Raw genomic sequence first — 13525 nt, 5'->3', positions numbered from 1 at the left:
CGATGTGTTTTTCTCTGCCGAACCTCCGTTTCCTCCTTCCTCCTAGTATTCTCTGTCGCTTCCCTTCATTGTTTCTGGACAAAGGTAAGAACTTTATCACTTTAGGGTTTTATTGATTTTGTTTGCCAGTTGCTTATTTTGGGTCCTTTCATTGTATATGGGTTGGAAAGCTTCTCTTGTTCTACATGCCTCTATTCTATGAATTTTTTCAACAAAAACTTCAATTTTTGCTACTCTGTTTCTTGTTTCATCAACCAAACAGCAAGTGTTTCTAATGTACATGCTATTTTTTGCACGCCAACAGCCCCATATTTCAATATATAATCAATTTGTTGATTAAAAAAAACTTTGATTTTGCTGCTGATTTTCATTGCTACGTTGAGTTTTCAAACATAACTTATGAATCATATTATATATATTGAATAACTTGTTAAGATTATGCTGCTGATTTCATAAGTTTATATGAGATAAATAGCATTAGCAGTTTGTAATTTTAGCCCCATATATATGAGAGCATGATCAGATTATGGCATTATGCTTATGCTGTTGATTTTTGTCCAATTTTCTACTTTCCCTACATTTGTGTTTGTTTAAAATCATGATAGAAATGGCTTCTTCAAGTCAAGTTGACCAAGGGGATGTCACCAAGCCTCTAAATAACTTTGTAACACAGACAAAAGGAGCAGGAGTTCGGGGTGGGAATTTTAAAGTCCAATGCAAGCTCTGTAACAAAATCTTTCATGGATCTTACACTAGAGTCAGAGCTCATCTATTGAAGATTCCAAGACAGGGTGTTGGATTTTGTGACAAGCTAACACAAGCTAAGCTTATTGATATGCATAAATTAGACAATGAGGCTACACTTATGATTGAGAAGTCAAAAACCAAAACAGCATATTTGCCCCCGCTTTCTAGTGAGAGTCCTACTGCTGATCCTAAAAAGAGGAAGACATCTGGAGCTCTTGAAAATGCATTCAATATGCAAGGTAGAGAGACACTTGATTATGAAATTGCTAGAATGTTTTATTCTTCTGGATTGCCATTTCATTTTGCAATAAATCCCCATTACAAAAAGGCATTTTCTTTTGCATGCAATAATTTTATAAGTGGATATCAACCTCCTGGTTATAACAAGTTGAGAACAACCTTGCTAGAAAATGAAAGAAGACATGTGGACAAGCTATTGGAGCCAATTAGGAATTCATGGAGCCAAAAAGAGGTGACTATTGTTAGTGATGGATGGAGTGATCCACAAAGGAGACCCCTTATCAATTTTATGGCTGTCACGGAGAGTGGGCCTATGTTCTTAAAAGCTGTAGATTAATCAGATGAGGTAAAAGATAAAGATTTCATTGCCAAAAAGATTGTTGTTACTTTTTGTTGTCTGCATTTTGTCAAAAACAACCTGATGTCGAAGCAGATGCCTTGACATCTGATTTCGTGAAGCTAGGACATCAGTCCTTTGCTTGGAACGTGTTTTTGGGCCCTTGAAGATTTTGTGAAGATATGTTTTGTAGTTACTTGAGGATCAAGTAGCTGTACTAGAAGGGTTTTTATTTGTGGGTTGTTATTTGTTTAAACAATCTTTGTTAAAAGATTTGTTTCTATCTTTACTTTTGAAAAACGCAACAATATCTTCGAGATTCAGTTTTGATTTGTTTTGTTGTTGCAATCTGTTACTTCAGCCCTAGCAAACCCTAGTGCCTATGCTACTGCTGCTGAAGTATATAAAAGGATGAAGACCTAAAACAAGTAGACTACTGAAGCTAATAGAGAAAGATCAAGTGTTTAAGGGTTGTTCATTATTCTTTGTCCTTGTTTCTTGTGAACAAACTTTGCTCCCTGATTCTATAAAGCAAAGTTGTGTTCTGTGTTCTTTGATTCTTAAAACTCTGATTGTTGATTGTTTGTTACCAATCACTGTGGCAGTGATTGAGAGAAAGGGAGAGGGACTCTCATACTTAGATTGAGATACTAAGTAGAAATACACTGGGTAGATTAGGAAGTGAACTATGAACTGTGGTGTTCATGAGTGTTTGTAATTCCTGAATCTTGAGATAGTGGATTTCCTTCTTTGGGTGCAAACCCTCCAGACGTAGGTGAAATTTCACCGAACTGGGTTACTAATCCCCTGTGTTCTTCTTTATTATTTTGCTGGTTTTGTTATTGTTAGTCAGTTGTCGAACTGGTTGTCCCAGCATCGCGTAGAACATTTGTCCTGTACGAGAACTAGAATTACAAAGATAAGAGAGGTTATAATAGAAGTTGGACCCTCAAATGTGGTGCAAGTTGTGACTGATAATGCACCTGTGTGTAGGGCAGCATGTAACACCCCATTTTCTGTTATTAGGTTATTTATTATTTTATTTTAATTAGTATTATGGTATATGGTAATTAAGTGATTTTGTTAGATAATTAAGTGATTATGTGATATAGATAAATAAGGTTTTAGGGTTTAGTGTGAGTAATTGAGAGTGGGGCCCATTGTATGGCTATTTAAGGGTTAGGAGTGAAATAGAAAGAAAGAAAAAAAAATAAGGATTAGAAGAGAAGCAGAACAAGAAACACGTGAAAGCAGAGAAGGAGAGGAGAAAAGAGGAGAAAACTTAGAACTGATCTACAAGAGGTAAGGGTTTGAATTCATGTTTTATGGATTGGTATGATAGTGGATAATGATAGAAAGCATGATTTAGGAACCCTAGGTTGCAAAAATTCCCAAATTGAAATAGTTAGGGTTTGGCTTTTAGATGATTTTGGGGGTAGATGATAGGCTTGCATGATGCGCAGAAATTTACGTTCTCTTGTACCCTTTTTCGTGCTATGTTAATGGCCGAATTTGAAGAAGTAGTCTTCATAAAAGTTGTAGGTTTTTCTGTTACGAAACTTTTTCCACTGGTTTCACGTCATTCCGACGTCTGTAGCTCGAGTTATGTGTATTTTAGTGAGTATAGGTTAAGCTGTCCAGTTTCTTACGGACTGCGGTTAGTGTACGATTTTTCCTGATTTTTGTACTTCGAATTGTGACTTGAAAATTTATAGAGGTTTACAAAACGTGTATACGGAACCATGATAAAAATATTAGATTTTTCTGAGTATATTTGATAATTTACATCTGTTTAATAGTTCATTAGATGTGTGGTGCGCGCACATGGCGAGTTGCGCAGGAAGATGTCGCAAGATGTCGCGACATGGCGAGTTGCGTAGGGAGATTTCGCGACATGGCGAGTTATTCAGCGACATGGCGAGTTGCGTAGGGAGATGTCGTGAGATGTCGCGACATGGCGAGTTGTGCAGTGAGATGTCGCGAGATGGCGAGCATGAGCATGTCGCGAGGTTTTGGGAAAATTTAGAGAGAAATCCAGTCTTTAGGAAATAGTTGCAGAACCTGTTATATATGAATTATATTTAATTTACATCTATTTTTAATAATCATTATATGATGTTGTTTCTGAATTGATGTTATGTTTGAGATGCTAAGTTGTTGTGATTGCAAGTTGTATAATTGATAACATGTAATATGTGTTTTGTGCAACTGGTGATGAATATGCTAAAATAATTAGGACTTGGAGATGGTCTGAATATGCATATGTTAGTTGAGTTTTGCACAATACACTGCATAGTTGTCAAGAGGCAATGTTTGCTAGTTCTCGTGGAGGCTAGTGACTTGTCCCAAAACTGGAGTGGTTTTGAAGCCTAGAGCGAGGGCTTTGTTGGTGGTTATCTGTCTGGAGTGGACGCGGTGATACCGCTAAGGATAACAACTTTGGTACCAAAGGCATTTGCACGGGTCTCACTTGAGTCATATGTGTTATGGTGATATTTTTGGAGAGATTTGATGTGGTGGTAATTAGAGACTATTATATATGTTCTAATTGAGCTATAATTTATGGAGTATTTGCCATAACTGTGAACTTGATTAATTGTGTTAAAATTACATAATTTATTATTTGTTAGTGAATGTGAGTAATTTATGTGGAGCATAGGTAAGCTTTTACATTATTTATTATTATGCTTATCCATATGATATGAGTTCTCACCCTTCTGTTGGAATGATGTTCTATGCGACATCGCTCAGGTACCGAAGATAGTGGAGCTTCTCGCGAGGGTTAGTTGGAGGAGCTAGTCTTTCATTTACGGTTTAGTTAGGGGAGTCATGCTCTGTTATGTAACACCGGGAAACGTTTAGTTTTGTACCTTGATGTTAAGAGTTACCTATGAACTCTCTTTATGTTAAATTTTGGAGTTGAAATAAATCCGCTGTGCTATGCATATGATGTTGCGACATTAAAGTTGGAAAATTTATATATTTATTATGAGCATGACAGGTGTTTTGATTTATGTTTCTGGAGAATAAGTGTGACACCCTCTGTGTTATGCATTTTACTCTGATTTATGATATATTATTATGCGGGGTTTAGAGGGTGTTACACAGCAAGTTTAATTATTGAATCTGAGTTTCCTTCTATTTATTAGACTCCTTGTGTTGTGCACACCCTTAACCTTGCTTTGAAGAATATATGTGCAGCCAAGAATACGGAGAGAAATAGTACTCTTTACGAAGAATGTTCTTGGATCACAAAAATTGCTGAAGATGTTATGCTTATCAAGAACTTCATCATGTGCCACTCTATGAGATTATCAATCTTCCATTCTTTCAATTCCTTGAAGTTGATTTCCATTGCTCCAACGAGATTTGCCGCCACAATAGTGATGCTCAAGAGGTTTAGGGAATTAAAGAAAGGGCTTCAAGAGATGGTCATTAGTGACAAATGGAATTCTTACAAGGATGATGATGTTGAAAAGGCCAAACTTGTGAGGGAAAAATTGTTGGATGTTAGTTGGTGGGATAAGGTTGATTACATTCTTTCATTCACTAGTCCAATCTATGATGTCCTAAGAAAAATGGATACAGATGCTTCAACTCTCCATGTAGTATATGAAATGTGGGATTCAATGATTGAAAATGTAAGGAAAGTCATATACAAGTATGAAAGAAAGACGGAGTCGGAGGTATCAACCTTTTATGAGGTAGTGCACTCCATATTAGTTGATCAATGGACTAAGAGTAGCACACCTCTCCATTGTTTAGCTCACTCTTTAAACCCAAGGTTGTTATCTATATTCTTTAAATATAATGTTTAGTTATATTCTCTATGTTATTCGAATTTATATATAACCATATTTTGTATATATTTATTGTAGATATTATAGTCATGAATGGCTAAGTGAAGATGCTAGTAGAGTTCGTCCACATCAAGATGTGGAAATTACTCGTGAAAGGATGAAGTGCTTCAGAAAGTACTTTGTTTATGTGGATGTGAGGAGACGTGTGAATGTAGAGTTTGCAAGTTTCTCAGATGGAAGAGAAGGATTTGATGACATTGACTCTTTAGGAGGTAGGGGACGGATTGATGCTAAATCTTGGTGGCTTACTCATGGTGCTCATGCTCCACTATTACAACAAGTTGCTCTTAAGTTACTTGGGCAGCCATGTTCATCTTCATGTAGTGAAAGAAATTGGAGCACATTCTCTTTCATTCATTCTTTGAAGAGAAATAAGATGACACCCAAAAGAGCTAAAGATTTAGTATTTATTCATAGCAATCTCCGGCTTATTTCAAGAAGTTCTCCACAATACCATGAAGGGGAAACCAAGATGTGGGATATAGCGGGAGATGCGTTTGAATTTCTTGATGAGGGTGGATGTGGAATACTTGAAGTTGCTAATTTATCACTTGATGAACCAGAGCTAGAGGCTATATTTTTCAATGATGATGGTGGTCAAGAAGGAGGATGTAAGACCCGGATTTTCGGAACAAGTTAATTTCCGACTCACGCGTGGAATCAGTGTAAGTGTGACAGGAGTTTGACATTTGAGAAAGATTAATGAAGAAGAAAGTTCAGGAATTGCTTGAGGAAGGTTGCGTAGTTGTTTTCGGAGTTAGTGCGAGTCGTCTGCACACCTGCCTTATGGCGAGCGTGTCCAGAATAGGCTATTTCGCTCTTAAAGCAACGTTTTGAGTGAGATTTCGAACTCTCGGAAAATTTAAAGATTCTCTTTATTTTTCCATCGACCAGCGTTTCATTTCGGAACTCTGGACTGTACGCACGATAGGTTTCACTTTTCGGATGTCCGCCGACGCTAATTTCTTTGCTTCGAAACCCTATTTTCGAGCAATGGATGAAGACTTTTTCTATTCGGGACTTCTAACGAAGATTCCGTCCGCGTTGCCAGACTTGTTTCGACATTTCCAATCTTTCTTCTGTTGGAAGTTTTGTCGTTTGAGCATCACAGCAAAAAGTAGTTTTTCGGGACAGACTAACTTACACCGCTTTTGGCGTTTTGGATATCGTTTTTCCTAAATCCTAGATATTTGTTTTGAGTTCTGGAATTCTGACGCCAGAATCTCTCTTAGAATTTCTCGGTGATCGTGCTACAAAAATCGGAATCGCGAAATTTTCATTTTCCCGCGATTTCACCCGCCTATAAATAGGCGAAAAAGCAAAATATCTTTCATTTTCCTCCATTAGTGGCCCAAATTCGTGGAGAGCAAGGGAGGAAGAGATTTTCGCGAAAACTTGACCAATCTTCGTGCAGTTCGTCCCTACTTCTAGGTATCAAGGTAACTAACACGATTCCTACCTCTGATTGTTGTTTCTGTTGCGTTTCTGAAGTCGTTTCTGTGCTCTAAGTTTTGAGCTTTTTCTAAAATTGTCCGATTTCTCTGATTTCTCGCTTGGGTTATGTTCCTTATGTTCCCCTGAGTCTAAAACCTCTGTCAGTAAACTCTGATTGCGATTCAGTTGTCCAGGATCTGAAAAATTGACTCAAAACTCTTTTTGTCTCACATTTCGAAACTTTATTGTCGTAAAGCTATAATCTGACTTCGTGCCTTTAGGATTTGTTGTCACGGATGTCATGAGGATCGTTGCTGTCAAATCCGTTTTCAGAACTGATAACTTTGAAGTTTTGAGCCTTTATTTTGGACCAAAATGCCCCTGCGTAGTCGTATTTCGACCCGATTGTCCGAAAATTGTTCTGACAGTTTCTTTGCCTTAGTTTTACCCTAAAACTACCTTGTAAATTGATTTGATCGAAGAAAAAGAGCCGAAGCTCTTTTCTCCTTATGGCCGTGGGCTATTTCCTAAGGGGGGGGAGTTTTTCGTTTTCGAAAACTTGTCCTTTAGTACCCGTTTGTCGTATTCTGAATCTTTGATGCTTTGTCTATCGTTTATGTATTGTTTTGCGATCGAACTAATCGATTTTGTTCGGATTCTGCTTTGTTTTCTCCGAGGTTCAGTTGAAGGAACTTTAGAATATTCAGAGCAACTGTTTGAGGACAACCTTGATTTCGAAGCTGGAACAGCTCGAGGTTAGGGCAACTTGCTATATTTAGCTATGATTGCATGATAGGCGTCGATAAACTCGACCTATGCTTTATCTGATGTTGTATATGATGATGATTTCTTGTTATGATTGTTTCATAACTTATGATATTGATGATGTGTTGAATTGAGCGTTTTGACGCAACTTCGGAGTGGAGGTTCATTGATCTGGTGATCTTTGACATTTCGGGTTGGATGAACAACCCTAGGCAAGTCCAAACGAGGGGTTTGAGGCTTAGCCATTTGTTGGGATTCGTTTGAATACTTAGACTTTCCCCGGGAAACTTCTTTTGGAGGGTTTTTGGAAAACTTAGAATGATTAGAATTTCGAAAACTAGAGACTCTGGGAGACTTAGACTTTGAGAAGTAAACTCATAACTTGACTAATTCAATTCGAAACGTTTTTACTAAACGAATAATCACAAGAGAACTAAAGGGGAAAATATTTACGAAAGACGGGGAAAAGTCGGCTTTTGTTGTGGGTTTGGAGAGTTTTGGAATTGGGAAAAGCCACTAAGGTGAGCTATGGTGATGATTGAAAGTCACCGAGTACTCTAGTACTCTTGGGAGTGTTGTTCGAGTCGTGCTGTATTGACCGGCACAGACTCTGGGCTTTGTTTGTGGGTTTTGTGGTGGGAGTTGTGTTGTATTGACCGACACTAACTCATGGTTTTGTTGGGATTGGGTTGTGAGCTAAACTCTTTCGTGGTAAGGGCGATTCGTTGTTTGGCTAACCATATTGCATCAATCGGGTGAATAACGGGAATGGTTCACCTTGCATAAATGATGAATAACGGGAATGGTTCATCATATGGTGAATAACGGGAATGGTTCACCAAGGATGAATAACGGGAATGGTTCATCCAGGATGGATAACGGGAATGGTCCATCCATAGTGAGGAACGGGAAGCTTCACTGAGGCGTGAGACTTCGTGAAAGCATGGAACTTCACTGAAGCGTGAGACTTCGTGAAAGTGAGTAAGCTTCACTGAGGCGTGAGACTTCGTGAAAGCATGGAACTTCACTGAAGCGTGAGACTTCGTGAAAGTGAGTAAGCTTCACTGAGGCGTGAGACTTCGTGAAAGCAGAAACTTCACTGAGGCGGGAGACCTCGTGGAGACGGGAACCTTCGCTGAAACGGGAGACTTTGCGGAGGCGTACACCTTTGCTGAAGCGGGAGACTTTGCGGAGGCGTGCAACTTCACTGAAGCGTGAGACTTCGTGAAGGCGCGAAACTTCACTGAAGCGTGAGACTTCGTGAATGTGTGAGATTTCACTGAAGCGTGAGACTTCGTGAAAGCGTAAGACCCCATTGAAGCGTGAGACTTCATGGAAGCGTGAGATTTCATCGTCGTTTACCCTAGGGCAACAACAGGGAACTTTGGTTTAGTTGGATACGTGTGTGTTGGGAGGACGATACATTGTTTGACTAACCTTATCACCTAACTTCATATGTTGAGATTATGATGATTTGATGTTGATGAACATCGTTAGGTATTAATGATTGAACTGTGTAGGAGATTCGAGAACATGCTATGTATATACCTTAGAGTAGGCAATACATAACTTATATGTATATATATACAACATATGTATATACCCCCTTTATCGCATGTTGATTGTATATCTATTGTATTCTGTAAGTTGACCCTAGCACCTTGGCTTTGTTTGTATGTTTGTGTTTGGGCGGTCGGCCTGCTGCCAGGCGTCTGTCAGCCGGTTCGTGATGATTCGTTGTGCGGGAAAGACCCGGAGCGAAATGTCTATTACTGAAGCTTTCGACGAGGACCCAGACTTCATGGCTGATCGAGGGAGAGTCGATAATAGTAGTGTGGGTTATGGGTGGTTAGAGTCTTTTGAGTTGGTTGTCACTGTCATAGCTCTGATTCGTCTTACTTTTGGGACCGGGTAGGTTCCCGATATATGGCTTTTTGTGTGGTTCTCTTGCTGAGGATCACAGAGAGTCTGTCGGACTATAGGGGTCTTGGGTTGAGGCCATTTTGAGGCCGACCTTCTCTTGGATAGTGGTATATTTGATGCTTTTGCGTACAGTTCTGGTTTGTATATATTCGCCTACGGGCACGCTACCTTGGAGTCACTGCGTGTGCGCGTGACGGGATAGTGCAGCAGAGGCTGTACCTTTGTATATGTTGTTTATCGGTTAGTTTAGTTGTTGGGCTTTGTCTTTATTTCTTTATTGCTTTTATTAAAAGGAAACAATCAAAAAAAAATTTACCTGTTTTCCGCGTAAAGTTTATTTTTGGTTACTAAAGTGACACCTGGAAGTCGGGGTGTTACAGAGGAGCAAGCCACTAGATAGATTAACTCTTTTATTTTATGGAGACAAAGTTCTTAACTTGCAAAATGAGACTTCTTAGTATTTCTTTTTGGTGAAGCTCATTGACATAAGATTGAAGTTTTAAGTTTTTAATTGTAATGACATTAACTTGTGTTTTAACTTTGAAAATGTTTGAAGCACATACTCTTTGTGTTTTGAAGCTCCTTGGTGCTTCTTCCTTGCTTTTCTTGGTCTGTGTTTTGCTGCTACTGTTTTAGATTTGTTAATTCCCTTTTTGTGTTTTTATTTTCCTTTGTTCCTTGCTGGTTATTAGTTTACTAGGAAAAACTTTGTTCCCAAGTCTCCCCTTTATCAATACATGTTCTTGAAACTTTGGGAAAGATATATATAAACATTTACTTGTCTAATGTTCTCTTAATTTTGTGATCAAATTTTCATGTTGCTCTTTTTTAATATACACACACACACACACACACACACACATATATATATATATTAGCATATTAGCCGTGTCCCCGTATCCTATTTTTTGGAGTTTTGCCGTGTCGGCGTTCCCGCCCGTGTCCGTGTCCCGTGTTTGTGTCCGAGTCCGTGCTTCATAGGTTACCGACGAGCAATGGGTAATTTTCTCAAATTGACAGATGTAGCTAGATGACTAGGTGTGCTTCAACTCCTTCCCCATATTTCACCGTTCTAAGCCTTTTCCATTCTCTCCGGTACCCTTCCTATGTGTGTAACATGCATGGGTGTCGAATCCAAGTGAGTGTCGGTATGCTCTGTGCATCACTCATGGAGACAAAGTAGTCCTTTGATATACATCATCTAAAAAAAGTGTCTGAGTATGTGATGTCAAAAAAAAGGGTGACAGTAAATAAATGTACTTGTGATTAAGGTGGATGCTTGGGGGTGTGGAAAAAGGGTGAGTGGGTGAGAATTTAGTGCTTGAGAAATGTGCAGATCATTAACAATGGTGTTAATTGATGAATGAAGATTAAACAGTGAAAGGTAAATCAGTAAAGCTACCTCTGCAGTTGGTAAAAGAATGAAAAATTATGTTGTGTAAATTGAGTTATTAGAGTCTCTATCAGAATGAGTATCTATGTGAGAGAAATGGTTACTAACTTGATACTATTAAATGTGATTTTGTGATGTGTAGAGGGAGGAATAATTGGGTGAGGAATATGCTAGTAAGAGGAGGAAAATTCTCAAGAATGAAATTTATTTATTGATATGGTTATTCATTGTGGGTTCGTTAACTCTATTAGTCGACCCCATATACTCAGAAAAGGTCTGGTTGTTATATTAAATGTGTCACTTTCAAAACTTTAATTTTCATGAACGAGACAAAAACAGGTTTTCAGTGTGCCTTAGATAGAGTTTTTCATTTGTTAATGTAAATATGCTAATCATCATAACCAAATTAAATTAGGCTCTGATATAATAGTGTAATTTATTATTAGAATACACTGTCGTCTTTATAAAATATCTTTGTAGCTTGAAAAACTCAAACCTCTACTTGTATAAATGTAGTGCTTATTGAAATATTTTATTAAGCAAGGATATGCTTTCTGCTTTGTAGAGCCTACAGTATAACCATAAACACGAAGAGTCCTTAGCGGAGCATTGTGTTGACTTGACTCAACACCAAAAAGATCTACTAGGTAATGACAACTAACATGATATATAACGTAGGCCAGTGACATAATTATCAAGTATCAACTGCAGAATGAATAACTATAGGGGGAAAATAAATGTTGAAAATTCACATTGATCATGCATTCCCAACTATGTTAAATTACAGACAAACATCTTAATCAAAATTTCTCACCTGTAAAGTTCTCAATTTGAGATGATCAGTTATCTGAGTTCTCAGTCTTCATCATCAGAGCTGGCTTCATCACTACTATAATCACTACTATCACTTCCTCCAAGATCCAAATTAACTGGTTGCACTTGAATAACTTCAGGCTGCTTGGGCTGAGGAATGTGAGATGTAATTTTTGTTCCTCAAATCTTGGTACTGGAATAGAATCCATCGGAGGCAACGGCACAGGATCCCCTGGTTTCCACCCAGGCGGAGGCTGAATTGGTATATCAATAGGCAGTTGTACAGGCATTCCAGGCTTCCAACCAGGTGGCACAGTAAAATTTGGAGGAAGCATCCCTTGAATTGCAGGAAAATTCGCAATAGGATTTGTATCAACAGTTTGTTGAGGTGGAGGTTCCATAATAGCCTCAAATGTTTTGTCCTTGGTTTCAACTGTTTTAGGCAATCCAATATCAAGGTCTGCAAAATTATATAACTGTGAAGCTCTCATTTGCTCTTCTTGTGGTGCAGGTGGCAATGCACCGAGGAGAGAAGCCTTCCCAGCTCCAAATTCCGGTGGAGAAAAAGTCATATAACTTACACGATGCGCATATGACAATATATATGAAAACTTCAACAGGGATGATACAGTCGAGGAAGCCAAAGAATCATTTTCATTGATACCTCCTGATTTCATTCTCTTATTGTGGCGATAATCAGAGTAATCATCAACAAGTATGTCAAGTCCTCGCTCAATATCTTTGAATTTGTTGACAAATGCAAGAAGTGCCAAATCTTTCGAGCGAATTTCCTGGTCAATCTTTTGCTTAGAATCCTGTAGATCAAGAATTTCTTAGATTTCAGCAACTGCTTCAACAATTTGGGTTTGAAGGACGGTGAAAAGTGAAATAATTTCTTTGGTGGTGGAAGGAGAAGACTCAAGCGGGCTAGATAAATGTGCTTGGGCCTGGGAAGGAAGGAAGGTTGGGAATGATCCACGAAATGCAGTGACCCAAAGGGGCCTCTTGGATGATGTTTCAAAGAGCTTAGATGCTGAGGAAGCCATTTGAAGAAGAAGTGCTTGTGCTCTAGGGAGGGGTGGGAGAAGAGAGAGTAAAGCAGTGTGATGATGATGGGTCTGTGAAGGAGGGGGCTTTTGAGGGGTAGGGTTTGAAATCGACGGTGAGTTAGGGTTAGCAAGGCCTAGCCGCACAGGGGATTGTGCAATTTGGTGTTGAAGCATTTTGTATCAACCACTCTTATCCTTTTCAATACTCCTGTATCAATTCATCAAATGATTTATAATCAACCGAATGGCATGAATCCGGGCTTAGAAATCAATAGCTAAAGAAGACACATATTTAAGTAAAAAAGAAAGCAAAACTACCTAAATATATAATCCCATGTTGCAGGATATGCTACCAGAATATATACCTTGAAAGTTGCAGAATCAATTATTTCAACTGGTAAAGCTGTCAGGGCTCTTCGGAATCCAGGTATTTCTTTCTTATTTGGGGAGGCTATGTCTGTTGGGTCCAGGTGGGCCAGCATCCTGCCTGCAGGTAGCATTCGAAACGGGGCGCTGTCTGCTACGCTATAAGAAATAACGTTGCGCCCTCACTAACACCAATTGGTTTTGGCGTAGTGGTAAGCGCGTGATCCTACAAGTGGTATCAGAGCCAGGTCCCTGTTCGAATCCCACGGAAGGCATGCTGTGCAGCTAGTTTGGCTGGCAGGTGCTGGGGGGGGGATGGTTGGGTCCAGGTGGGCCAGCATCCTGCCTGCAGGTAGCATTCGAAACGGGGCGCTGTCTGCTACGCTATAAGAAATAACGTTGCGCCCTCACTAACACCAATTGGTTTTGGCGTAGTGGTAAGCGCGTGATCCTACAATGTCCTCAAGTAAAATGCATAAAAGAAGACAGAAAATACATGAATTAGAGGGAATGTAAATGATGCAAGCTTAGATAATATGAGACCCTTCTTGAATCACAGTTCCAAATAAACTCATCACTCAAATTGAAGCAAACAGCA

The 13525-nt window shown here is 39.0% G+C and overlaps 1 protein-coding gene and 1 pseudogene across 1 annotated transcript; one reads left to right on the top strand and one right to left on the bottom strand.

Annotated features, from left to right (window-relative positions):
• The first annotated feature begins 607 nt into the window (after positions 1–607).
• On the top strand, positions 608–10853 carry LOC130725053 (uncharacterized). Its single transcript, XM_057576313.1, has 5 exons — positions 608–1315; positions 4474–5108; positions 5203–5795; positions 9863–9915; positions 10842–10853. Exons 1-5 carry the CDS (start codon positions 608–610, stop codon positions 10851–10853), a joined length of 2001 nt encoding a protein of 666 aa, XP_057432296.1.
• A 701-nt stretch (positions 10854–11554) lies between these two features.
• LOC130722235 (mediator of RNA polymerase II transcription subunit 4-like) lies at positions 11555–12735 on the bottom strand (annotated as a pseudogene).
• Positions 12736–13525: the final 790 nt, after the last annotated feature.

Source organism: Lotus japonicus, chromosome 6, assembly GCF_012489685.1.
Source record: "Lotus japonicus ecotype B-129 chromosome 6, LjGifu_v1.2".
NCBI lineage: Eukaryota > Viridiplantae > Streptophyta > Magnoliopsida > Fabales > Fabaceae > Lotus > Lotus japonicus.
The sequence above is the reverse complement of the archived record's forward strand: the minus strand, read 5'-3'. Positions and strand labels throughout refer to the sequence as shown.